Here is a 26,709-nt window from a genome sequence, read left to right as displayed (position 1 = left end):
GTAAAATTAATGTTCTTCTTGAAAGGCATTTTTATTTAAATATTGGAGATGATTTTTGCACAGATTCTGACATAAAGCCTTGTAAATAATGGACAGCACCTCACTAATTAGTATCTGATATTACTGTTTTCACTATTATTCCCAATCATATTTTGTAAAAATTATTACTAAATACTAACAGATGAACCAATTTAACCATTTGAGGTAATTTTTAATATTTTGGCATAAAATCGATGCACCTGTGTGGTTTTTTTTTGTGTGTGTAGTTATTGTTTATCCTGTGTGTTAATCCCGGAGTGTTGTCAATCAACTGGAATTAATTTCCGTCACTATATTTAGAAGCTAGCAAAATCCTAAATTGGTCAAAATTGAAGGGGGATTCTGTTGGCAGTGATATGATAATGAGAAAAAGTAGCTAATTAAGTGTTCTTACATTATCTTTAGGTCTCTAGTGATACAGAGAACTATCTGGGTCAGCATACATTTCTGAAGGCTTATGCATTACCAAAAAGAATGTTCCTTCTCAATGACACCCAATTCCACCTCGTCTCCTTCTTGTTGCTGGGGATTCCAGGGATGGAAACATTGCATGTCTGGATTGGCTTTCCTTTTTGTGCTGTGTACATGATTGCCCTCATGGGGAACTTCACTATCCTGTTTGTGATCTGGGTTGAGAACAGCCTACACCAGCCTATGTTTTACTTCCTGGCCATGTTGGCTGCTATTGATTTGGGTCTGTCCACAGCTACCATCCCCAAGATGCTCGGGATCTTCTGGTTCAACCTCAGAGAGATCATCTTTGAAGCCTGCCTCATGCAGATGTTTTTCATTCACAGCTTCACACTTATGGAGTCAGCAGTCTTGTTGGCAATGGCTTATGATCGCTATGTGGCCATCTGTGATCCGCTTCGATACAGCACTGTCCTCACCAACAAGATTGTCTCTGTGATTGGTGTTGGTGTGTTAGTGAGGGCATTTATTTTTGTGATTCCATTTGTGTTTCTTATTTTGCGACTGCCCTTCTGTGGGAATCATGTCATTCCCCATACCTACTGTGAACATATGGGTCTGGCTCGCCTGTCTTGTGCCAGCATCAAGATCAATATTATTTATGGCTTATGTGCAATTTGTAATCTAGTATTTGACATCATAGCCATTGCCCTTTCTTATGTTCAGATACTCCGTGCCGTTTTCCGTCTTCCTTCCCGCGAAGCCCGACTCAAGTCCCTCAGCACATGTGGTTCTCATGTTTGTGTAATTCTTGCCTTCTATACACCAGCCCTCTTTTCCTTTATGACACATCGCTTTGGCCATAACGTCCCCCGCTATATCCACATACTCCTGGCCAATCTTTATGTCGTAGTGCCACCAATGCTCAACCCTGTCATATATGGAGTCAGAACCAAACAGATTTATGACCGTGTGAAGAAAATAATATTAAAGAAACAAGGAAAGGAAAAAGAATGACACCTAATGCATGTGTGGTTCAATATGAAATCTCATGAAACTTGAATTAGAGAAATTCCTTCTCACAAAAATTATGTTAAAATATATATCTATATTGGCTCTGTTCAGTAAGTATTTAAATGCATTTCATTTCCACCTGCTTTTCAGACCACTTCTCAATATCCATTGCTGCAAACTCTTCCTCCCTTAAAATTTCATTTAGCAGGTCATGTCATTTTCTCTATTCATTTCAATATCTGATTGATATTCATATATCACAAGTTTTGAATGCATCCATTGCCACTAGATTAGTTGATGTTTAATGGAGCTTCTTTCTTCTCCAAATATAATGGTTTTCTGAGTGTATATTTTCATAAGTGCAGGATGCTGGGGATATAATGGTAACTATTCCACTTTACCTGACTTTATGAAATTTACAGAGTTTAAACTTATAAGCAAACTCAACTTACAAACGTCCTTCCTTTTTCTTTCAGCCTTTTAAGATCTTGATATTTAATGTTGTCTCCACTTAGAAATATCAAAGTATTTATATTTAACTCAGTCTGACATCTTTCATATTTCAAATACACTACTAATTTCATGCACATTTAACATAATTATTATTTTTCTAGTAATTAAATCTCAGATTTACTTATTCTCTTTACCTCAACCTGAGATACAAATATTTCACAACAAAGATTTTCTTCTTTAGAATTTTTTAATCATTACCAGAAGTCTCATTTGCTTTGCTTTGATTTTATACATAATTTTATAGTTATTTTTGCCATTGTCCTACACATGCCCACACAACTTATCAAATTTTAATCTAAACCAGCAGTCTTACTGCTTTCTGTTCATAAAGAGTCTTAATAAAAATTAGTCTCTTTTTCTACTTTCTGAGTTATATATTATTGCTGGTTTAACTTACTTCTTATACATTTTGAAATTTACAAACATAGGGTTATTGTTTTGGAAAGTCAATATTCATGTAAATATTTCCAAATATTTACCACTTCTATTGTTAGTCATTCCTTCTTGCTTCTTTGAATTTCATCTGTAATGATTTTACTCATGTCTGAAGAATAAACTTAAATATTTCCTTGATACAATTTTTCTGGTGAGGAGTTTTCTTTTCTTTGCCTAAAATAACTTTGTCTCATTTCATTTTAAGGTTGTTTAGAGCATATAGGATTAAAAGTTAACTGGGAATCTCCCCAGTCTTATGGAAATTTGACCAAAACTGTCTATATTTAGCTTGCATAATGTGATTTTTAAAGGTGTACACGTTATGATTTAATATATATATATATATATTTGTTATGAAATGATTACATAATCAAGTTAATTCATACATCCATCACCTCACGTACTAACCTTTTTTTTGTGGTGAGAATACTTAATATTTACTCTAACACATTTTAAGAATACAATACCATGTTATTAACTGTAATCATCATGCTGTACATTAGATCCCACCGCCTAGTCATCTTCTAATTGAAAGATTTTACACTTTATCATTATCTCCCTCTTCCCCCCACTCCCTAGCCACTGATCTACTCTCTGGTTCTATGAGTTTGACTTTTTTTAGATTCCATATAAAAATGAGATCTTATAGTATTTGTCTTTTCTGTGTCTGACTTATTTCACTTAGCGTAATGTCCTCTAGAAAAGATTTCCTTCTTTTCAAGACTAAATAATATTCCATTGTTTATATATACCACATTTTCTTTATCCACTCATTTGTCGACATATATTTAGGTTGTTTCCTTATCTGGGCTACCATGACTAGTGACCCAGTGAACACAGGGGTGTACTTATTTCTGCAAGTTACTGATTTCATTTCCTTCAGATATTTACCAAGAAGTGGAGTTGCAGGATCAGAGTAGTTCTATATTTTTATTTATTTTTATTTTTTTTCATGTTTATTTATTTTTGAGAGACAGTGGGACAGAGCCCGAGTTGGGGAGGGGTAGAGAGAGAGGGAGACACAGAATCTGAAGCAGGCTTCAGGCTCTCAGCTGTCAGCACAGAGCCCTACGCAGGGTTTGAACTCATGAGCTGTGAGATCATGACTTGAGTTGGAGTTGGAAGCTCAACCATCTGAGTTACCCATGTGCCCCATATTTTTTTGAAGAAACTTCATACTTTTTTCTGGAATGCCTGTATCAAAGATATTACAGTAAAGTGGTTAAATTTAAGTATAGTGGAGTCAGAATGTTTGTATTCCATACCAACTCTACCAATTCCTCACTCTATGTCTTGGGGAGACTACTTAACTGATCTAAGTGTGCTTAACCTACCTAAGCAATTCAGTAAAGGGAATTTTACTACTTTCTACCTCTTACAGTTACTATGGGTATTATATCTCCATGTAACAAATGCATGTAAAAACATGCATAAATACAATAAAAAGTCACTAAACAGAAGTTGGTATCATTATAATTTTAAAATCACACCAGTGTGGTTTTATCTCTGCTTCATATTCAGAATATCATGAATGCACCATCTTTTACCTTTCTCACATAGACAAATGTATTGATATCTAAAATGGTGTTTCAGAGATTCACCCAATAATTATTTGCTTTACCTCTATGTTACACGTATGATGTTTTACTAATTTAATATAATCAGAACAGTCAGTACGTTTTACTTTTATACTACATTTAATCATATACAACCTTCTGATATCATTGATATTTTATTATATCACTGCCAAATATTTTAAAATCAGAGAAAACATAGAATAATATATAAAAACTTGTACATCTTCCAGCCAACATAAAACTTAAAAATTACATGCAAACTAAGATCATTTCTATACCCATCACCCTCTCTTCTTTTCTAGGTGTAACCACTATCCTAAACTTGATGTAAGTGATTGACATGCAGCCTTCATTTTTTTGAAAAAGTGAGAGATGCATTCACAAACATATAGCTTGGTGGGTTGTTTTTTTTTTTCTTTTTGAGAAATTTGTATAAAGGAAATCATAATGAATGTACATTTCTGAAGCATCATTTCCCACACAATATTTTTGGTTTGAGATATATTCATATTTATATTTTCCTGGTGTTTATCACTGCATCATATATATACAGCGAGTTTATTTACCATTATCCTCATATTTCATTTCTAGGCTATTTTCAATTTTTTAAGCAATGTAAGTTTCTCATCCTTTAGGGGGCAATTCTAAGGTGTGTTTAGTCCTTCAGAGACTCTACTACAATATATTGTTGCCCACAATAGTAACCAGCACAGCAATTTTATAGGAGTTTTTGCCTTTCCTATAGTAGTATTCCACTTCATTACTGTGCTTCCTGGGATCAACGTCCAGATTAACTAAAGGCTCCTAAACCCTTGTCCAAGATAAAGGAGCCCAAGGTAAGATATGGGTATTAACACATGACATTAATTTATTAATAAAGCAGAATTGTTCAATGAAATATGGATCTAATTCTCTCTCAGGTTTGTCTCTGTGTGTATCTGTGTGAGTATGTGTATGTGTATGTGTATCTCTCTCTCTAAATGAGAAGCTAATTGTTCTACAATCATTTAATTATTAGTCCATCGTTTTCCCCACTGACAACACAGAAGTGCTATGTATGTATACTGTATTTTATATGAAGTAAATGGTTAAAATTAAGTGAATCCCTTCAGTCTCAATATGTGGGAGGTAAAATTTTTCTTCTTATTTTTATTTCTGACTATGTATTCTCTTCTCTTTCATAAGTGATAATTTAGCCGAGAATCAGTTTTGAAATTGGCAATTATTTTTCTCCAGAATAGTAAAAACAGTATTTAATTCCTAACTGCTATTTTTGTTGTCTTTAAGAACTTTATATCCAGTCAGGTTGTCTTTCCTTTTTTGGTGTCTGAATTTTCTTGTTTATATGTCCTTTTATTTTCTCTTTATCTTTGATCAATTGAAACTTTAATTGGGGCGCCTGGGTGGCGCAGTCGGTTAAGCGTCCGACTTCAGCCAGGTCACGATCTCGCGGTCCGTGAGTTCGAGCCCCGCGTCAGGCTTTGGGCTGATGGCTCCGAGCCTGGAGCCTGTTTCCGATTCTGTGTCTCCCTCTCTCTCTGCCCCTCCCCCGTTCCTGCTCTGTCTCTCTCTGTCCCAAAAATAAAAATAAAAAAAAAAATGTTGAAAAAAAAAGAAACTTTAATTTATTTGTGTGATATAATTTTATATTATAGGTTGTAATTACATATTATATTATATATAATAGGCTGGTAACTATTACATACTATTACTATTATACTATTATACTATTACTATACATCAAATAAACTATTGATGTAAATACTTATAATTATTTTTGTAATTAGAAAGTTCTCATCCATAATATTTTTAATATAGCTCCTTCATCCTATTTTCCAGTTTCTTTTTTAAAAAATTCTATAAATACTATTTATTCTTAATTTATGCTCCAATTATGTAAATATTATTCAACAACCTCTCATTGTTTTGCTCTTTTATGCTATATCTTTAGTGAATTATTCAGTATTGTTTGGAAATTTTCTGTAGTTATTTCTTAGGATTCTCACTTTTTTATTTGATTTGTATTCAGCAATTATAAAGTTCGACTATAATAATCACATGACTATAATAATTTACATGATTCTCCATTTTTTAGTTGGTTGTTTCCTTTTACTCAGTTATTATATATTTAAAAATTTTAATCTTTTGTTTTTGAAGTTGAGAGATACAAATATTTGAATTGTTTCTCATTTTGTTTGGTTATTTCTATTTTTTCTGGACTGATTTTTTTTCTTACTGTGAATGTTTTAGTTGACTTTATGTGTTGCATTTTATAGGTTTGAAGATCCCTCTTAAGTGGGATATTTCCCTATTTCCTTTTACGCTCTTTCTAAAATCTCTTGTTTTCCTACTTCCTGTCTCACTTGCTCACTTTATCCTCTCTCCTATAAATTTTACCGTCATTGTACCTACAAATCAACTCCTGTCCAGAAATTTTGTGATGGTCTCTACCAAGAGAGCTTCAAGGCAAAAATTTGTCTTCTCATTGGAGCTTCAGGATATCTGAGAGGCAGTGACCAAAAGGTGCTTGGATCATTTGAGTTCAGAGGTTGACAGTGTGATTTGCAAACTATGCCCATACACCTTCATGGAAGTATGAGCCCCCAAAAATTATCCCTAATAGTTTTTTTCAGTTTTCATTCTGATGTAGTAAATCACATCCCAGACTTGACTTCCAATAGCAGGGTTTGTTCTAACTCTGGTGGAATGTTTTTGCCTTTATGAGCTCAAAGGAGTAGATATTTCATCTTATTCAGTACCTTTTTTTTTCTGAAGTATTTTGTATTTTGTTTTTTTTTTTCGTTGTTTTTTGTTTTGTTTTGTTTTTACTTTTTGAGGAGTAACTTACATATAGTAACATGTATAGATCTTTCGTGTACAGTTCCATGGATTTTGGCAAGTGAAGGTACTTATGTAGCAAATGTAAATCTAATTATGCATGTCTTTATTTCTCCAGGAAGTTCTCTTGTCTCCCAAGATAGACAAACATGATTCTGATTTCTATCACAGTAGGGTTGTGTCACCTGTTCCTGAACTTTAAATACATCGAAGCAAACTGTATATAGATTTTTCCTTTTAGCTTATTTCACTCATAAAAGTGTTCATTTTTAATATTTATTATGTTGTAGTATGTACAGTAATTCTTCTCTTTTTTATTGCTGAGTAATATTTCATTGGATGAATATACCCTGATGTGTTTATCTGTTGTTCAGTGAAAGTTTATTTGAATTGTTTCCCCTGTGGCAGTAGTATTGTGAATAAAGTTGCCATGAACATTTAAATATTGGCTTTTTTGTGGGTAAATGTTTCCATTTCTCTTGGTGAAATGACCAACAGTGGAATTTTGGGTACAGGATAGGTGTAACCAAATGTATATTTAACATTAGAATACTTTTCACCCCCACCATCAACTTAAGAGGTTTTCAGTTGCTCCCTATTTATATTGTCACCACTTCATATTGTCAATATTTTATTTTTTTTTTAATTGTACCAATCTTGTACGGCATGAACAGGCATTTCATTAAGGAGTTAATATGTATTTGCCTTACAATTAAAGTTTCTAGGCAGGTTTTATTACATTTATTGAATCTTACATATCTTTATGAGTACATATGCAAATTTTTCCTTACCTTTTATATTGCTTTTTTCATTTCTTAATAAGTAAATCATAGAAGATCTTTATATAGTGAAGTTACATTACCTTTGTCAGAACTATTTATTGTTAATATGTTTTATCAGTCTGTGATTTGCCCTTTAATTTTTGGATAGTTTTTTTTACAGAATAAAATAAGAAATCTTTTCCTTCCTCAAAGTCTCAAATACATTATCTTATTACGTCTTCTAGGGACCTTATAATTTGAATTTCAATTGGATTAAGAGCTTGGATTTATCTCAAGATGCTCAGATTCTGCATTTAATTTGAAGGCACAATACATACAGTAGCCTGATATGTTTGATGTAGATGGTAAGAGAAAGAGAGGGATCAAGGATGAATTCATGTTTTATTTTTCTTAGGATATTAGAAATAGGATAGTAATGATCAATAATGAAGATGTGTTATGTGTATGTGTACAGGAGTGTTATGTACAATTAGGAACCTTGTCATTCATTCATTTATATTTTTGAGAGAGAGAGTGCTAGTGAGTGAGAGGCAGAGACAGAGAGGGAGGGAAGGAAAGAGAGACAGAATCCATCAGGGGCAGAAAAAATTATCCCCAGAGACAAAGAGAGAGAAAAGCAGGGCTCACCCAAAGCGGGGCTTGAGATCACCCAATGCGGGATTCAGAACTGTAAGATCATGACCTGGGCCAAAGTCAGATGCTTAACCTACTGAGCCACCCAGGCGTCCCTTAGCTTTTATTTATGAATTAAGTTAAAAAGTGACCAGAAAAATGTCAAGTATAAGAAATGATTAAACAGTACATATTCATTTTTACTTTGTTTTAATATTTTTAATTTTTATGGCTAAATGATATTTTATGAAAACAAAAATTATATATGTTCAACATTAAACATTTTATAAAATTAAGAAAATTTCCAGAAAAAAAAACTCACTGTCTAGAGATAAATACTTTAAAATCTGGTATATTTGTGAAAATTATAGTTTCTTGATGTTTTCATGTTGCACATAATTTTATAATTTTCATTTTTTTCCACTTAACACTGAATCATGAAGAGAGTCCAATGCAAGTAAGATATATTAAAGTAAATCTTTAAATGTTATACATCTTATTCCATTTTAGCATAGCTGTAAAAATTAAACTATGGAATCACATTGGCTGGCTTGGAATACAGGCTCTATGTCTTACTAACTGTGTGACCTTGGGCAAAGTGCGTCATGTCTGCATGTCTCATTTTCCTTAACTCTTAGAAGATAAAAATAGCACCTGAACCATAGGATTGCTATAATAATGAAATCAAATAATAATGTAAGTATTTGAACTGTGTCTGATACACAGTGAGAGCTTCAGAAGCACTAGCTATTATACAGTTTTGAATAATGTATTTCTTTATTATTAATTCAACATTTAAGATCATATTGATTTCAAATACAGTTTTGATACCCATTCCTAAGTTTGTGGGCACCTCTCTCTTACTCTTGACTTCAAAATGCATCATTATACGTTAAGGATATTAGAGTATCTATTAAAAAATACAGCAGGAAAATTTTTCCAATTAAATTTGGGGATAATGTGAAAGCAATAATGTTCTGTCAGGTGCAAAAAAATCAAAGCTTCCAGACAATGAAAATAATAATAATCTCTTACAATATTTTAAGTCCATGCTATGTATCAGGTGTAGTATTAACCTTTTGTTCATATTATCTCTTTTCCTCCTAATAAATATAATCTACCTCCATCTTACACGTGAGAAAGCAGAGTTTTAGTGTTGCAGAACTAGTTATTATAATTAAATATCAAATTAAATATCAAATTATTTAACATAGAAAATAAATAGTGCATGATCTGATGTAAACCAGCTTTGGTTTACATCAAATCTCTGTATTGAGATTCAATCTCTGTATTGACCACACTGTTCTACCTTACATATGAATCTGTAAACCTAAATCAGAGATTTAGCAAATCTCTATGATCCTCCTCATGTGTTCTCTTCTTGAAATACTTTCATATACCTATTAAGAAAGTAGTCCTTGGGAGCAAATACCAATCATTAGCTTGTATCTGAGCATGTATTCGCTTCCTGATTAGACATACAGTAAAATCTTGCATCCCAAGTAACTTGTTCTGCAAGTGTTCCACTAAATGAGCAAATATTTCTAAAAAAATTTTTAACTTGATAAACGAGCAATGTCTTGCAATACAAGTAGTAGTACATGATGCTAAATGTCACATGATCACAACTGAGCCAATGATTCTTGAAATTCTCTTTGATATACAAGTGCTTTGGATTACAAGCATGTTTCTGGAATGAATTATGTTTGCAAACCATGGAGACTCAGTATCATTTTGTAGCTCTATATGTTTCACTTCCAACATATTTCATTGCAGAGATTCTGTGTTTTCTTAGCAAACACACAACCAATTTTTGTAAGGCAAATTACTTTTACAGCCAAAGTATACAAGTGGTATCAGGAAACAGGACATTGTTCTTAAAGGGAGGAGAGACATTTGATAGAGCCAAAGTGTGTTCATCATTGGCTTCTGAATGAATAGTGTTTCTACAAATGACCTAAGGAATACTGTTAGTGAGGTGGCTATGTATTTATTTTTAAACATAATGAATTTCTAGTATGTGTAAGAATGCATTTTACTTCTGCTTAGTTCCCCAGCCTTCTGCCTTTACTTACACTTCTCCAAAGGCAAGGGAATTAAAAGCAAAAATGAACTATTGGGACCTCATCAAGATAAAAAGCTTCTGCACTGCAAAGGAAACAATCAACAAAACTAAAAGGCAACTGACAGAATGGGAAAAGATACTTGCAAATGACATACCGGACAAAGGGCTAGTATCCAAAATCTATAAAGAACTCACCAAACTCCACACCTGAAAAACAAATAATCCAGTGAAGAAATGGGCAGAAGACATGAATAGACACTTCTCTAAAGAAGACATCCAGATGGCCAACAGGCACACAAAAAGATGCTCAACGTCACTCCTCATCAGGGAAATGCAAATCAAAACCACACTGAGATATCACCTCATGCCACTCAGAGTGGCTACAATGAACAAATCAGGAGACTACAGATGCGGGAGAGGATGTGGAGAAATGGGAACCCTCTTGCACTGTTGGTGGGAATGCAAACTGGTGTAGCCACTCTGGAAAACAGTGTGGAGTTTCCTCAAAAAATCAAAAATAGATCTACCCTATGACCCAGCAATAGCATTGCTAGGAATTTACCCAAGGGATACAGGAGTGCTGAGGCATAGGGGCACTTGTACCCCAATGTTTATAGCAGCACTTTCAACAATAGCCAAATTATGGAAAGAGCCTAAATGTCCATCAACTGATGAATGGATAAAGAAATTGTGGTTTATATACACAATGGCAATAAGAAAGAATGAAATGTGGCCTTTTGTAGCAACATGGATGGAACTGGAGAGTGTTATGCTAAATGAAATAAGTCATACAGAGAAAGACAGATACCATATGTTTTCACTCATGTAGATCCTGAGAAACTTAACAGAAGACCATGGGGAGGGGAAAGGGGAAAAAAAAGTTAGAGAGGGAGGGAGGCAAACCATAACAGACTCTTAAAAACAGAATAAACTGAGAGTTGATGGGGGGGAGGGAGGGGAAAGTGGGTGATGGGCATTGAGGAGGGCACCTGTTGGGATGAGCACTGGGTGTTGTATGGAAACCAATTTGACAATAAATTTCACGTTAAAAAAAAGAATCAATAGGAAAGAGATGTTTTTAATTAGCTAGCACAATAAAGTATATTTCAAATGTAAAAAAAAAAAAAGTTGCTGCAGGTCAGGTCAAAGAGGTTGTTGCCTGTTTTCTCCTTTAGGATTTTGATGGCTTCCTGCCTTACATTTAGGTCTTTCAATCATTTTGTGTTTATTTTTGTGTATGGTATAAGAACGTGGTCCAGGTTCATTCTGCATGTTGCTGTCCTGTTTTCTCAACACCATTTGCTGAAGAGACTTCTTTTTTCCACTAGATATTCTTTCCTGCTTTGTCAAAGATTAGTTAGCAATACATTTATGGGTCCATTTCTGGGTTCTCTATTCTGTTCCATTGATCTATGTGTCTGTTTTGTGCCAGTACCATACTGTCTTGATGATTACAGTTTTGTAATACAATTTGAAGTCCAAAACTGTGATGCCTCCAGCTTTGGTTTTCTTTTTAAGGATTGGCTATTCAGAGTCTTTCCTGGTTCCATACAAATTTTAGGATTGTTTTTTCTAGCTCTATGAAAAATGCTGGTGTTACTTTCATAGGGATTGCATTGAATATGTAGATCGCTTTAGGTAGTATTGACATTTTAACAGTATTTTTTCTTCCAATGCATGAGCATGGAATGTTTTTCCTTTTTTTGTATGTGTCTTTCTTTCCTAAATTTCTTTCCTAAAGTTTCTATAGTTTTCAGTGTATAGATTCTTCACCTCTTTGGTTAGGTTTATTCCTACGTATTTTATGAGTTTTGGTGCCATTGTAAATGGGATTGATTCCTTGATTTCTCTTTCTGTTGCTTCATAATTGGTGTATAGAAATTCAACTGATTTATCTACATTGATTTTATATCTGTGACTTTGCTGAATTCATGGATCAGTTCTAGCAGTTTTTTGGTGGAGTTTTTTGGGTTTTCCACATCTAGTATCATGTCATCTGCAAAGAGTTAAAGTTTGACTTCCTCCTTGCCAATTTGGATGCCTTCTATTTCTTTTTGTTGTCTGATTGCTGAGGCAAGGATTCCCAACACTATGTTGAATAACAATGGTGAGAGTGGACATCCCTGCCATTTTCCCAACCCTAGGTGGAAAGTTCTCGGTTTCTTACCATTGAAAATGATATTACTGGTGGGTCTTTTTCATATATGGCTTTTATGATCTTGAGGTATAATCCTTCTATCCCTACTTTCTTGAGGGTTTTTATGAGGAAAGGATGCTGTATTTTGTCAAATGCTTGTTCATCTATTGAGAGGATCATGTGGTTCTTATCCTTTCTTTTATTAATGTGATGTATCACACTGATTGGCAGATATTGAACCAGCCCTGCATCCCACGAATAAATCCCATTGATCATGGCGAATAATTCTTTAATGTATTATTGGATCTTGTTTGCTAGTATCTTGTTGAGAATTTTTGCATCCATGTTCATCAGGGAAATTGGGTCTTAGTTCTCCTTTTTAGTGGGGTCTTTGGTTTTGGATTCAAGGTAATGTTGGCATTATTTATTTTATTTTAAAGGTTTATTTTGAAAGAGAAAGGGTGAGGGCAGAGATAGAGGGAGAGAGAGAAGCCCAAGCAGGCTACATACTGTCAGCCCAAGCCTGGCACAGGGCTCAAAGCCACAACCATGAGATCATAAGCCAAAATCCAGAGTCAGACACTCAACTGACTGAGCCACCTAGAACCTGTTGTTTAAATGCTTAAGTGCAAAAGCTTTGGGTGTTCTGGAAAATGTTTTAATCCAGAAATACAATGATATGGGGGGAAGAGAGGGATATACTAGAAATTAGTATATTATATAATGATAGCACTGATTTCAGTTGAGCCTCTCTTCATTTTAAGACATTTTTGAGTATGTCCTATGGTTCAAAATGTGTGCTTCCTGTCAAGAACATGGAGTGTTAAGACAGGAGGCTGGGATAGATAAGCTTCATTACAATAGCAATCATGTTACAATACATAAATGCATCAAAGTAACAAGTTGTACACCTTAAATTTCCACAATGCTATATATCAAATGTATTCCATAAAAAAAGATAGGAGGCTAAAAAACTAGGAGTTAATCACTGTTGGGCAACAAAAAGTTACAGACATGGCAACGAAAGGTTTTCATCAAATAAGCCTTTGGTTTAATCTAAAAAATCTTCTTTATTTAACTTAAAAAATGTTTATACAAAGTTATAAGATGTTGTGAAGATAGAGCTATTTCTATGTTTCTCTATACATACATAAACGTTGTGGTCACAATTTGTTTACCTTCTGCAAACGATAAAGTCAATACAAGTAGTAGTTACACAAATGACTGTTAAGGGATTTTTCCTCCCTGGCTGTTAAGGAGAACCTAAGTTATTCCAAGACCTGGGGAATAATAAATATCTTTGTTAAAATGGATCTTCCATTTCTCACAGATATATTCTAGAGTAGCAGACAATATTAAAAAAAAAAAAAAAACTAGGACAAGAGGAATACAAAGAGACTCAGATGTAGATTTAAGTAGGTAAAAAAAAGAGAGAAAGTAAAATTTCTTGAAGATTCAGAGAGAGAGGAGGAAATCGTGACAGGATACTCTCCTTTATATACCAGTTTTATTTGGAGTGATCATTTAAAAAAATTATATGAAATTGTATTTACCTGTTGTTTTCGTCTAATTTATAGACAGCCCTTTAATGTTAAAGAAACTTTCACTTACTTATATCTGTATACTCAAAATGTAGTACGGAGCTGAGCATATTGGGTAAGAGAATTTTTAACACATATTTTAAGAGATTTTATTATTTGTTTGGCTTTTGGTGTTTTGTTTTTTTTTAATTTAGAAAGATGCAGAGACAGCATGAGCAGGGGAGGAGCAGAGAGAGAGGGAGGATAGAGAGAATCCCAAGCAGGCTGTGCACCATCAGCACAGACCACAAGATCATGACATGAACCAAAACCAAGAGTCGGACACTTAACCAACTGAGCCACCCAGGCATCTCATTAAGGGATTTTGTTAAACTGAAGTATAATAAACATACAATGTTATATTCATTTAAGATATACAATATAATGATTCAAAAATTCTATACATTACTCATTGCTCATCACGGTTAAGTGTACTCTTAATCTCCTTCACCCCTCCACCTCCCCTTTGGCAGCCACCACTCTGTTCTCTGTCTTTAAGAGGCTTTTGGTTTTATCCTCTTTTCCTTTGTTTGTTCCTTTGTTTTGTCTCTTAAATTCCACATATGGGTGATATCATATGGTATTTGTCTTTCTCTGACTTATTTCATTAAGCAGTATATTCCATATATATTCCATTATCTTTTCTCCTTTCTTCCCCTCTGTTTGTCATCTTACCCATCGGCTGGGGAAGTATGTAGCAGACTCACCAAAGTGTGCACCATAAGCGATTCTGAGCCTGTCGTGATCTTTCTATTTTCATACGTACTGAAATAGAGAATGGAGTTTTTATCCTTCATGTGATGCTCCCCAAAGGAGAGCCTCCAAATGAAACTCTTCAGGGCCTCATCTCTGAAGGACAAGAGGGCCCCAAGTTCCCTATTTTGAGCCAGGTCCTACACTGGGTAGAAACATCCACCAGGAACTTCTGCTCTTCTCTAGGGACAAAGATTCCAACTACCCAGAATCAGTGCAATGATGTGCACCTGAGCCTATGTGAACCAACTATATTCCTTGCCTGAAAGATAAATCATAACACATCAGGAGAACATTTAGCGCCCTAAAAGCCAGCATTCGAATCTGATCAAGCCCAAGCAGAGTGGATTCTAGTTGCAAGGTCATCCACTTACAGACTGTGTGATTTGAGCAAGCTACTTATTCTCATTAAGACCTAATACTCTTTTTATATGGAGAAGGGGAAATAAAATGGTATCTACTTCATATGTTTCATGTAAAGTAACAGGCAGTGTCCCTGATAGTATATCTTTTACACAATAAGCATTTAATAAATGTAATAACAACTAGAAAATTCTACTAACTTTGTGAATGCTGCCTATTCATTTTATTTCAAACAAATTGCCTCATGATTCTTCACAAAGTCAAAATAAACTCAAGCTCCCAAATGCAGTTTAAGGTCCCAGCATGTAGTTCTCTGCTGCTCTTCTCCATGTAGCATGCAGCTTTCTTATACTTCTCACGAGGGTCTTCCTGATCTCCAGTATCTCCCAAATGTATCATAATTTCAGACTTCTGTAAGCTGCTTTTAACAATTCTTGGTATACGATATTTTTTTAAATTTTTTTGAGGGGGTGGGGCAGAGAGAGAGGGAGACACAGAATCCGAAACAGGCTCCAGGCTCTGAGCCGTCAGCACACAGATGGGATCATGACCTGAGCCGAAGTTGGATGCTTAACTGACTGAGCCACCTAGGCACCCCATCGTACAATATTTGAACACAGGAAGACATATAAGTACGCTGTGCATTCGGTGGTCAGCGCAAATAATAAGACATGGATTAGAATGGAGGCATGTTATGTACTCCTCTCTCTCATTTCCTCATCAGATGTAACTATTACTGTCCCAACTTTAGTGTTTACTGTCATTTAACTTTTTTTTCCCCCACTTTCTTACACATGAAAAAGTTCATAAACAAGTGGGAACCACTGGTTGGAATTGACCAAGTCCTTGTTTATGTTCCCTAAATGGCAAATTCTGTTAAAATATTGTTCAACTGGCAAAACAATCTAAAGAAAATCTGACTTATCTCTTTAACTATCTTATGTGAGGGTTGACAGACATAATTTTTAAAGAAAAAGTGACCACAAATGCCAAACTTTTTAGATTCTTTTTTTTTCTTTTATTTGCTCCTGCAGCTTCTTAACAGCCATGAGAGCTCTCTGATCCTTTCAAATGCAACTTTAACATTTACTATGTTATACAGTTGTTTCAGTTATTCCAAAACAGTGTTAATTAACCAAATTATGTGTTTGTCATCAGAAGAACCACTAATTTTCAAATCTTGTGATGTTTTTCTTTATATTTTTATGTTTTTCTAAATGTGTATTTATTGGAGCACCTGGGTGGCTGAGTTGGTTAAGCATTTGACTCTTGGTTTTGGCTCAAGTTATGATCTCATGGTTTACGAGTTCAAGCCCTTCATCAGGCTCTGCATTGGCAGTGTGGAGCCTGCTCTGGAATTTCTCTTCCTCCCTCTGCTCCTCCCCCCTCAAAATAAATAAATAGACTTAAAAAAATAAAACATTTATTTTTTTATTTTGAGAGAGAGATCACAAGTTGGGGAGGGGCAGAGAGAGAGGGAGACAGAGAATCCCAAGCAGGCTCCACGCTGTCAGCACAGAGCCTGATGTGGGGCTTGATCTCATGAATAATGAGATCATAACCTGAGCCAAACCAAGAGTCGGAGGCATAACCAACTGAGCCACTGAGTGCCCCTTATTTTTATTTTTTAAATAAACCTTTTTTTTGAAATTTTAGATCTACAGAAAAATGGAAAGCAGCCTTCACTGTTTTCCCTGTTATTAACAATGTACATTAGTACAGTGCAGTTTTTAAAAGTGAAGTGACAGGTGTATAGAAAACAAACACGACTACAGCATGGGAGTCACAAGTGCTCAGTGTCTTGTGATGGGTATTTTGTAACTTGAGACGTATACAGGGCAGAGGATATAGCCATAAGAGATCCCAACCCATACCAGGATGAAGACGAGGAAGAAAGCAGCTAAAAGACCACAGATGGCATTGATATGAGTGTTGGCACAAGCCAACTTGGCCATGCCCATGTGCTCACAGTTTTATGAGCAATAACGTGGGCATCACAAAAAGACAGACAGTGAATTAGGTAGACAGTGTGCATATGACTGCACTCAGTGAAATACCCATTCTAATTCCTGACATCCAGACTGTCAGGATGGTGGTACAGTGCAGTGATGCACAGATGGCCACATGGTGGTCAAAGGCCATTGCCAGCAGTACTGCAGACACATTCCTGTGTATGAGAAACATCTGGCCCACACAGGCTCCAAAGCCAATCTCATGAACATTAAACCAGAATGTACCCAGCCAGGAATGTAGAGAGGGCCAGATACATGGCCAGAAAAAATATAAGATTCAAGAAGATTCTGTCTATCCATATCATTATCTGAGATGTTACATTGAAAATAAGAGCCAAAATATAAATGCAACAGAAGGGAAAGGAAATCTAGGCATGGACAGTCTCAAGCCCTGGGATGCCTAAAAGAACAAAGTGCAGATGATGGAGCATGGTTATATTTTTATGGGGCATTCTGGAATTGGCTGAAATAGGAGGAGATATGATTCATTCCTAGAAATAATTAAAAAAAGCATAATGTTTTCAAATGCTTAGTTCATATTTTAGTAGAGTGCAAGAGAAGGCAGTGATATTGTTTTTTGTCTATTAAAGAAAGGAAAATTCCTGACACTGAACACAGTTTGAATCTAAGAAACCAAAGTTTTATGACAACTAATAGCATAGCCAATGCCAAGAAATGATAAAATATCCTCTGAAGTTCTGAACTAAAATAATCTGTATTCTGGTACTTTCTGTTGAGCAAAGATTGGTATCTGGATTCATATAAAATGTAAGGACTTCCCCAAATGAGCATGTTAAGGACAAAGCCAACAAATCATTAAGGCAGAAAAAGACCTATATGGGTCCCCAAGCATAGCCACACTAACATAAAGAAACATCATATGCCAAGTAACTTAAGTATGTTGCATTTGATACTAATGTTCATGTGAATTGCAATTCAAAAATCACCTCAAAAATCAACAGGTATCCTCATGAAATTATCCAACAAACATTCATAGATAAACACCATCAAACAAATCTTAAACTGAAATAGATACAGGAAGGTTTAACTAGTAAAAACCAGTCTCAGAGCCAAAATATTTCTTATGACAGCAATGGACATCCCTTTGTTCCTGGGGCGATGAAAGAGCATAAGGAAACAAGGAGGACTTCAGGTTCTTCCATGTTTCCTATATCTAAGGAGAATATGTAAGAAAGACAGGGCTCAGAGGAGGTGAAAGAAAGATTTGAGGGAGGTACTGATCATGGACATAGCTCTCTCAGGTCAGGGTGAGGTCATACATTCTTTGTCTTTACCCCAAGCACTATCCATAAGACCTTGTCCTAATTTTCTGAAAAGGAAAGTTTTTTAACACAGAAAATCAGACATAGTGAGAAAAGACAAGAAACCTGGAGAGTGAGGAAAAAAACAGACTAAGGACATGGGAACATGGAGACGAATAGAAAGCAGAGAATAAATGAAGCCAAGGGCTGATATTTTTTAAAGCAAAAATTAACAAGCTTCTGTCAGGACTGATTAAGAAGAAGGAAAAAAAAGGAAAGGGAAAGGGAGAAAGACAGAAGATGGTTTCTCAATGTCAGGAATGAAGCAGGGTGTATCACTCTAGATACTGCAGACATTGACAGTTCCATAAAAACGAAAATGACCATGTAGATCAAATGGACCGATTCCTCAAACTCTACAAATTGCCACATCTTATTAATATGAAATAGATCATTTAAATATCCCTAGAACTATCAAGTCTCATTTTTAACCTGTGCCTCCTCTTAATTAGCCAGAATGAAATCCTGAGCAAAAATGATAGCATCACATATGGTCTGCAGACAAGACTATATATTGCAGTATACTAATGGTATCACTATACTATTAGCAATAGGATCTTTTCTGTGAAACCTCGTTCTGAGTGCTTACTTACTACGGTCACTATGATTCCAATGGTCTTGGTAGTTCTTTAGAGAACAAAGCTTGAGTCAGTAAAATTCCATGGAGTAAAATCCGAGGAAGGAGGAGTGGGAGACAAGGGAAAGATGAAGGGAAGGAAGAAAGTCACTTTGAGGGTTTGTTCTCTAGTGTGTGGTTGTTCAGTGCAACTGATCTTGTAGTGACCTTCATACACCCCTACACTGACTAGTGACATTTTGCTTCTCCAGATATTAATGTTGGTTCAGGATCCATGTCTTATAATCACCCAAGATTCTCGCTATTTCTCTTCCCAGTGCATAGTCTTGATAATAAATGATCACACGTCCCTTTCAGGAAGACTAGTGTATAGTCAGCTGCTCAGCAGGATCCTTCTTCAAGGGGAGATAGCCCCCTTCAGTGGGCTCCAGGCTTCAGAGCTGTCTCAAGATTGAAATCAGGAAGAACAGTTTGACAGAAAAAATTCCTGACATCATTCCTACTTGCAGAACTTTTCCTGGTTTCCTAGGTTCTCCTCAGGAATATATTTCTCACAGCCATGATGAGGAGAGTGTTTTCTAGGCCATCCAGGATAGACTTAGGGGCTGACTGAGCAGGTATGCATGATAAATAAACTCTAACATTCTGTGTTCCCTGAAGTCTTTGGGAACTTTTTTTTATGGTATTTTTCAGAGAAAGTCTGGCATTTCCATTCATTTTACTGAGGACCATCTTTGAGAACAGGTTTTAGTCAATCCTCTAACTGTTGGAACCACTCCCAAATACATTGAATCCAGAATCTCTATTTAATATTCTCATATTACAATTCAGCCTCATACTGTGTCACATTTCTTCTACTCAGATCTAGTACTCAGAGTTCAGTACCACACATGATCCCCAGGCTTCTATCTGTATAAAGTGGCAAAATCTTGCAATTCTTTTGGTTAGTATATTTTATCCCCTGGAGCCTGCTGGCATTTGAGTCCAGTTATAGACCTAGAATTGTACTTTCCCACACAGTAGACACTAGCCATATATGATTATTGCACATCGGACATGTGGCAAATTCAACTGATGGGATGAATTTTAATATTTACTTTAATATAAATATAAAATATTTTTCAATTCAACATAATTTCTTATGTTGCATATTATTTTAGCCATTGATTATTTAGTACAAAAAATAGTACAAAAAGATTAGTACAAAAAAAGATGTGCTTTAAGTGTTAAATACTGGATTAAGAAGACTTACTTTGATAATTTCAATGATATCAAATATTTAATTGATAGGTATATTGATTTTATGTTTAAATAATTTTTGAATAATATTAGGTTAGATTACATATTCTATTGAATTAATTTTATTTTTTTTAGCTTTCATAACATAGTTAATAGAAAAATTACATAGGTGACCCACATTTTATTCTTATTAAACACCATTATTCTCAGAAACTGTAAGAAGTGGTGAGAACTTTTCATGGCTGAGATTAGGAATCCATTTCAAGTCAGCTACCTCAGGGGAGGATATTACATTTATTTTGGACAGAGGGAGACTATCTAACTGAGACAAGAGAATAAGAGCTGCTTCTAACGGTAAAAGGGGGGTTGGCAGGATTCAGGATTTGCTTCATTGGAGTCTACCCACATAACATCATTCCAAGTTTTGGAGTTCTATTTCTTTCCAATAAACGACCTCGTAGAAGATGATTTTTTTTTTTTTTTTTAGCATAGTCAAAAATGCTTTATTTCCTTACCTGGACTTCCAGCTGGGTATTAAAGCCCTGAGTTCATTGTTGTCTTTATCCAACTTCTCTGGCTTATTTATCATACAAAAAAATCAAGTCTCTAATGTCCTCATTCTTATTAAAATCTTTGGCAGAAATACTTGGATACTCAAAAAGCTTTGCCTCCTTTAAGCCCTTGGTTATGGAGAATAATAATATACATAACAGTTTCGTCACTGCATTCTACAAATGACCAATGTTTCTTTTGCCAATAGGAGCAGGGGCCTTGCTATCCCTAAGGCTCATTAGATAAGGAACTAATTCCAAATTCCATCCTTAAGAATTTGTTATCCAGGAACCACTTTTGGTATCTATATTTATGTCAACTAAGGTTCAGAACTACTAAGAGTATGAAGAATAAAGAATTTATTATAGGAGTTAGCTGCGGAGGGGAAGAGCCAAAATGACGGAACAGCATGGAAGCTTTTTATGTGTCTCACGTCCATGAAATACAACCAGACCAACACTAAACCATCCGACACACCTAGAAAACTGATTGGAGGATTAACACAACTATATGCACAACCTGAACCACAAAATTCAGCAGGTACACGGCGCAGAGAGCTGAACTTGGGGAGCGAGAAGCTGTGAAAGGTAGGGAACTGCTTTTGCCTGCGGAGAGAGGACAGAGACTAGGGAGGAAGGGAGACTATGGGAAAAGCACCCCTCCCCAAAAGCAGGTGGAGAGAAAGTGGAAAATTCGAAACAGCTGCAGGGACTAAACTAAAAAGGGAGAAAGGAGAGGGTTTAAATTCCATTAAGACTGTAAACAAGGGGAACGCAAAGGCTGCAACTCCGCAGCTCGATACCTGGTGGTGCTCTGGTGGGAAAGACGAATCCCCAGGAACAGAGTGGGGTCTGGGAGGTTCTTGGGCCACATGAAGAAAAGCGGTTCCACTGCTGGAAGGACATTTGAGACTGTTGAAACCACCTGGTGCCAGCAGACCCTGGAAGGCAGCCGCATTTGCTGGTGCTGGGGCAAGGTTGTTAAGGGTGAAGCCTGGTGCCAGATGTGTGTTGTGATTTTCCATAATCCCTGAAACGCTGCAGCTACTCTGTCTCGTGAACTTTTTCTGGGGTGGGCTGGCACCTGGCCACAGTCTCAGGGCACCGGCAACAACAGGGTCCAGCGGGCATTCCTGGGTGCACTCAATATTCAGCCATTGCTCATTTGGCCATTGCTCGGTGAGACCCTCCCGCAGAGGGGTGAAAGACATGAATAGACACTTCTTCAAGGAAGACATCCAGATGGCCAACCGACACATGAAAAAATGCTCAACATCACTCATCATCAGGGAAATACAAATCAAAACCACAATGAGATACCACCTTATACCTTTCAGAATGGCTAACATTAACAAGTCAGGCAACAACAGATGTTGGCAAGGATGCGGAGAAAGAGGATCTCTTTTGCACTGTTGGTGGCAATGCAAGCTGGTGCAGCCACTCTGGAAAACAGTATGGAGGTTCCTCAAAAAACTAAAAATAGAACTAACCTACGACCTAGCAATTGCACTACTAGGCATTTATCCAAGGGATACAGGTGTGCTGTTTCGAAGGGACACATGCACCCCCATGTTTATAGCAGCACTATCAACAATAGCCAAAGTATGGAAAGAGCCCAATGTCCATCAATGGATGAATGGATAAAGAAAATGTGGTATATATATACATATATATATATGTGTGTGTGTGTGTGTGTGTGTGTGTGTGTGTATACAAAATGGAGTGTTTCTCGGCTATCAAACGTATGAAATCTTGCCATTTGCAACTACGTGGATGGAACTGGAGGGTATTATGCTAAGTGAAATTAGTCAGTCAGAGAAAGACAAAAATCATATGACTTCAGCCATATGAGGACTTTAAGAGACAAAACAGATGAACATAAGGGAAGGGAAACAAAAATAACATAAAAACAGGGAGGGGGACAAAACAGAAGAGACTCATAAATATGGAGAACAAACTGAGGGTTGCTGGAGGGGTTGTGGGGTGGGGATGGGCTAAGTGGGTAAGGGGCATTAAGGAATCTACTCCTGAAATCATTGTTTCACTATATGCTAATTTGGATGTATATTAAAAAAATAAATATAGGAGTTAGATGCAATTGTGGGAAGAGCTAGGGGGAAAAATAGATCCCAAAACAAATTTTCTAGTCAGATTAGGCCTGCATGAATAAGGTGATGTTTACAGAAGACTAGGCACTTTCATGGGCGCCTAGGTGGCTCAGTTGGTTGAGCGTCCGACTTCGGCTCAGGTCATGATCTTGCAGTCTGTGAGTTTGAGCCCCACGTCCGGCTCTGTGCTGACAGCTCAGAGCTGGAGACTGCTTCAGATTCTGCGTCTCCCTCTCTCTCTGCCCCTCCCCTGCTCACACTCTGTCTATCAAAAAATGAATAAACGTTAAAAAAAATGAAAAAAAAAAAGACTAGGTACTTTCAGCTTCTGGGATGGAATCATAAAGGAGTGAGTGTCGAAATTTATGGTAGATGGTTTGTTATTCCTAGCTACTGCCTCTGTGTGTACAAGTAAAATACCTGGTGGTAGATTTGTGATGGCTGTTGGTCAGCAGGTCAGTAGGCATGGAGAGCTGTGCATGAAGCTGAGGGATATGGGGAGAAATTAGAATCCTCTAGTATCGCTGTGTTTCTATCACTGCCTGAAAACAATATTGAGCTACAGAAAATAATGGCTGCTGTTTCACATTTGCTCCCACGGCTTATGCATTTCTTATGTGACCAACTCTCAACTGGAAACTTACAGGGAAGAGAATTCTGGGAAACAGAATGCTAACAGGGTAGTCACAGAACAGTCACAGATACACATTTTATCATCTGTGCTTATCCAAATGAGGAGCATAATTAAGTCTCAGTTAATATTTCAAGGAATTAATAACACATTGTTTAATTGATTGATAGTAAATGAACCAAGGAATAAGTGAACTCAAAATTCCATCAGGATATTTTTAACTATAGCAAAATGACAGCATTTCATTTTATTGTTCTACAAATTAGCTTAAAGAACAAATGAAGAGTAAGAAAAGTACAGGAGGATAATCAGCTTTAAAAGTCATTAAAATGTAATTCTCTAGTGATGACTGACACTGATTCAAGAACAAACAGCAAACCAACTATATAAATGAAAAGCAAACTCTTGTACAAATTGAAATTTAATATGAAGAAAGAAAAAAATGCAAATCAGTTCTGAAGTGATGAGTTCTTAAGTCAATTATGTTATTAAACAGATTAGAAATAGAAACAGAAAGGTGTTTAATATTCTTACACCTTACATGAAAATAAGTTGCAAGTAGATTAGAATTAAAAGTAACACTTAATAAACACACACACCCCAGTAACAATATAGATGTTGGGATGTCCATATATAATAAAGCTGTCCAAAAGCCCTAAGTTTCAAAGGGATAAAATGCTGTGTTATAGATAATATTATCAGTACTGATTTCATTTAAAAATTTAATCTGCGATATGAAAATAAGGTATTAATTATAAAGGGTTTATAGAAAGGTGTTAATATGTCAGGTGTAATCAAAAACTCATGCTATGAGATTTTTAAGAAGCTGGGCAGAAAACTTGGGGAGGGCACAAAGAAATTACAGTAAATAACCACAATAAAAATAAAGAAGAACGTGACCTGTTCCATCAGTAACCTACTATCTGACAGTCCTCCTTGTAAGTGTAGAACCACTAGAAAATTTTCAAATATGCACAAAAACAATTCATAAAGATGTCACAACATCGATTTGGAATTAAAAATAAAATATTACATACATTCATATTATGAAAAGATAAAATGCAAATTACAGATTTGACTATATTTAAAAAGGAATATTGTACCCCATATATATAAACACAAACAGATGTCTAAGTTTAATATTAAGTGAAAAAATTGCCTATGAAATGATACAGTATATTACCATTTACATGAAGTAAAAAATTATAATCCCAACCCCCACAGAGAAAACTGAACTTAAAATGATCTATTTAGACTCCAAGAAAGAAGAAAGTCATGTGATGGTCATTCCTGTCTCTGAGGATAAGAAAAAAATGGGAAGTGGTTTGGGGTACGAGTCATAGGTCATTGCAACTTAACTGTCTCATGTGTTTGATTAAGAATAACATTAAAGATAAATAAGTCTCAGTAATAATAGTTTTTAATTTCATGTTGTGGGAACAAAGGTATTAGTTATGTTTCCTTGTCTTACTTTTGTTGAACTGAGGGAAAAATAAAGAACTTAAAAACAGGGGAGAAAAGAGCACTGTTAGCAAATGTAATGATGGGAAGTGTCATTGCTTGGACTGTTCATTCTCACACAAAGTGAAATAATGAAAACAGTTCTTGCTTCCACAATAGGAATTAGTCCTTGAACCTGAAACATTTTGAAGATTATTCAAATCATAGAATCAATAACAGGCCCGATCAAAACCCCTGGAATATCATCTTGTGGCACTAAATGTACACAGAGAAAAATCTCTGGAAAGAACACACATTTTCCTTGCTAGATCAAAATGTTTGGTAAACAAAGGCAAGAGTATCTACTTTTTAGCAAAGACGCGGAGCACTCGCTCTCGTATCTGTTTGGTCCTTACACCGTAAATGATGGGGTTGAGCGAAGGTGGGATAACCAAATAGAGGTTGGCAACAAGAATGTGAATGTAGCGTGGTATGTTGTGTCCAAATCGGTGAGTGAGGAAGGAGAACACTGAGGGGATATAGAAAACGCAGATGACCCCAGTGTGAGAGCCACACGTGCTTAGGGCTTTTAACCGAGCATCCTGTGATGGGAGGCGGAAGACAGCTCGGAGTATGTAAATGTAGGAGATGCCAATAAGGAACAGGTTCAGAAGAAAGAGAGACACCACAAAGAGCCCATAGATGGCATTGATACGGATGTTTCCACAGGACAGTTTTGCAATGCCCATGTGTTCACAGTAGGAATGAGCTATTACACGAGCCTGACAAAAGGGTAGGCGGTAGATGAGATAGATCATGGGAAGTGTAAACAGAACAGGACGAATCACAATGCACATGCTGATGCCCACCAGCACCCGGGATGTCAAGATGGTCTTATAGTGGAGTGGAGCACAGATCGCCACATAACGGTCAAAGGCCATGGCTACCAGGACCTCGGCCTCCATGCCAGTGAAGGCATGGATCAAAAACATCTGGGCCACACAAGTCCCAAAGTTAATCTCATGAGCATCAAACCAGAAGATACCCAGCATGCGGGGCATAGAGGTTGTGGAAAGGGCCAAATCGATAGTTGAAAGGAGGGCCAGAAAGTAGAACATGGGCTCTCTCCGCAGGGTCTGTTCCATCTTGATGACTAGCAAAATGGTGGCATTGCCCAGCAAAGCCACAAGATAAACAGAGCAGAAAGGCAGGGAGATCCAGGCATGGGCCCCTTCCAGCCCTGGGATTCCAACGAGGAAGAATGTGTCTGGGTGAAAAATGCTCCTGTTGGGATAAAACATCCTCCCAAGTGACAGAGAAGGAGTTGCCATTCCTGGAAGGAGGGAAAAAGAAGCTTGAATAAGATGTGGTTATGAAAATGATTAGCTTAGTGTTTCAATATGTAATGAAAATGAAAAAGACTGCTATTTGAAAGGGCTTGTTAATATATATCTTTTATTATAAACTGAGCCATACTTATTTGAATGGGCCAGTCTCAAAGAATTTATTACTCATTTTTGTTTAACACATGAGGCTCATCAGCAAGCCTATGGCAAAGTTATAAGACACAGAACTTGATATTAAGTATGGAATAATTTTGCATGCCCTGTACCTTTTGTAAAGCTCTCATCTGAAGAGGGGCACATGAAAAATCAAGGATGCACACATGGAAATGCAGATATAATCCAAAAGGAGATAAGCCAGCTAGAA

General features: G+C 36.2%; 2 protein-coding genes and 1 pseudogene across 2 annotated transcripts; 1 reads left to right on the top strand and 2 right to left on the bottom strand.

Moving 5' to 3' along the window:
* Nucleotides 1-507: 507 nt before the first annotated feature.
* Nucleotides 508-1,467, top strand: LOC102965820 (olfactory receptor 52E2). The gene has a single exon (XM_015540751.2). The coding sequence runs from the start codon at nt 514-516 to the stop codon at nt 1,465-1,467; it is 954 nt and encodes a 317-aa protein (XP_015396237.1). The 5' UTR covers nt 508-513.
* A 15,365-nt stretch (nt 1,468-16,832) lies between these two features.
* Nucleotides 16,833-17,354, bottom strand: LOC122231481 (annotated as a pseudogene).
* An 8,007-nt stretch (nt 17,355-25,361) lies between these two features.
* LOC102971910 (olfactory receptor 52J3-like) lies at nt 25,362-26,309 on the bottom strand. Its single transcript, XM_007089344.2, has one exon. The coding sequence runs from the start codon at nt 26,298-26,300 to the stop codon at nt 25,362-25,364; it is 939 nt and encodes a 312-aa protein (XP_007089406.2). The 5' UTR covers nt 26,301-26,309.
* Between the last annotated feature and the right edge of the window lie 400 nt (nt 26,310-26,709).

The sequence above is a fragment of the Panthera tigris genome, chromosome D1, assembly GCF_018350195.1.
Source record: "Panthera tigris isolate Pti1 chromosome D1, P.tigris_Pti1_mat1.1, whole genome shotgun sequence".
Classification (NCBI taxonomy): Eukaryota; Metazoa; Chordata; class Mammalia; order Carnivora; family Felidae; genus Panthera; species Panthera tigris.
This window is presented reverse-complemented; position numbering and strand designations above follow the sequence as displayed.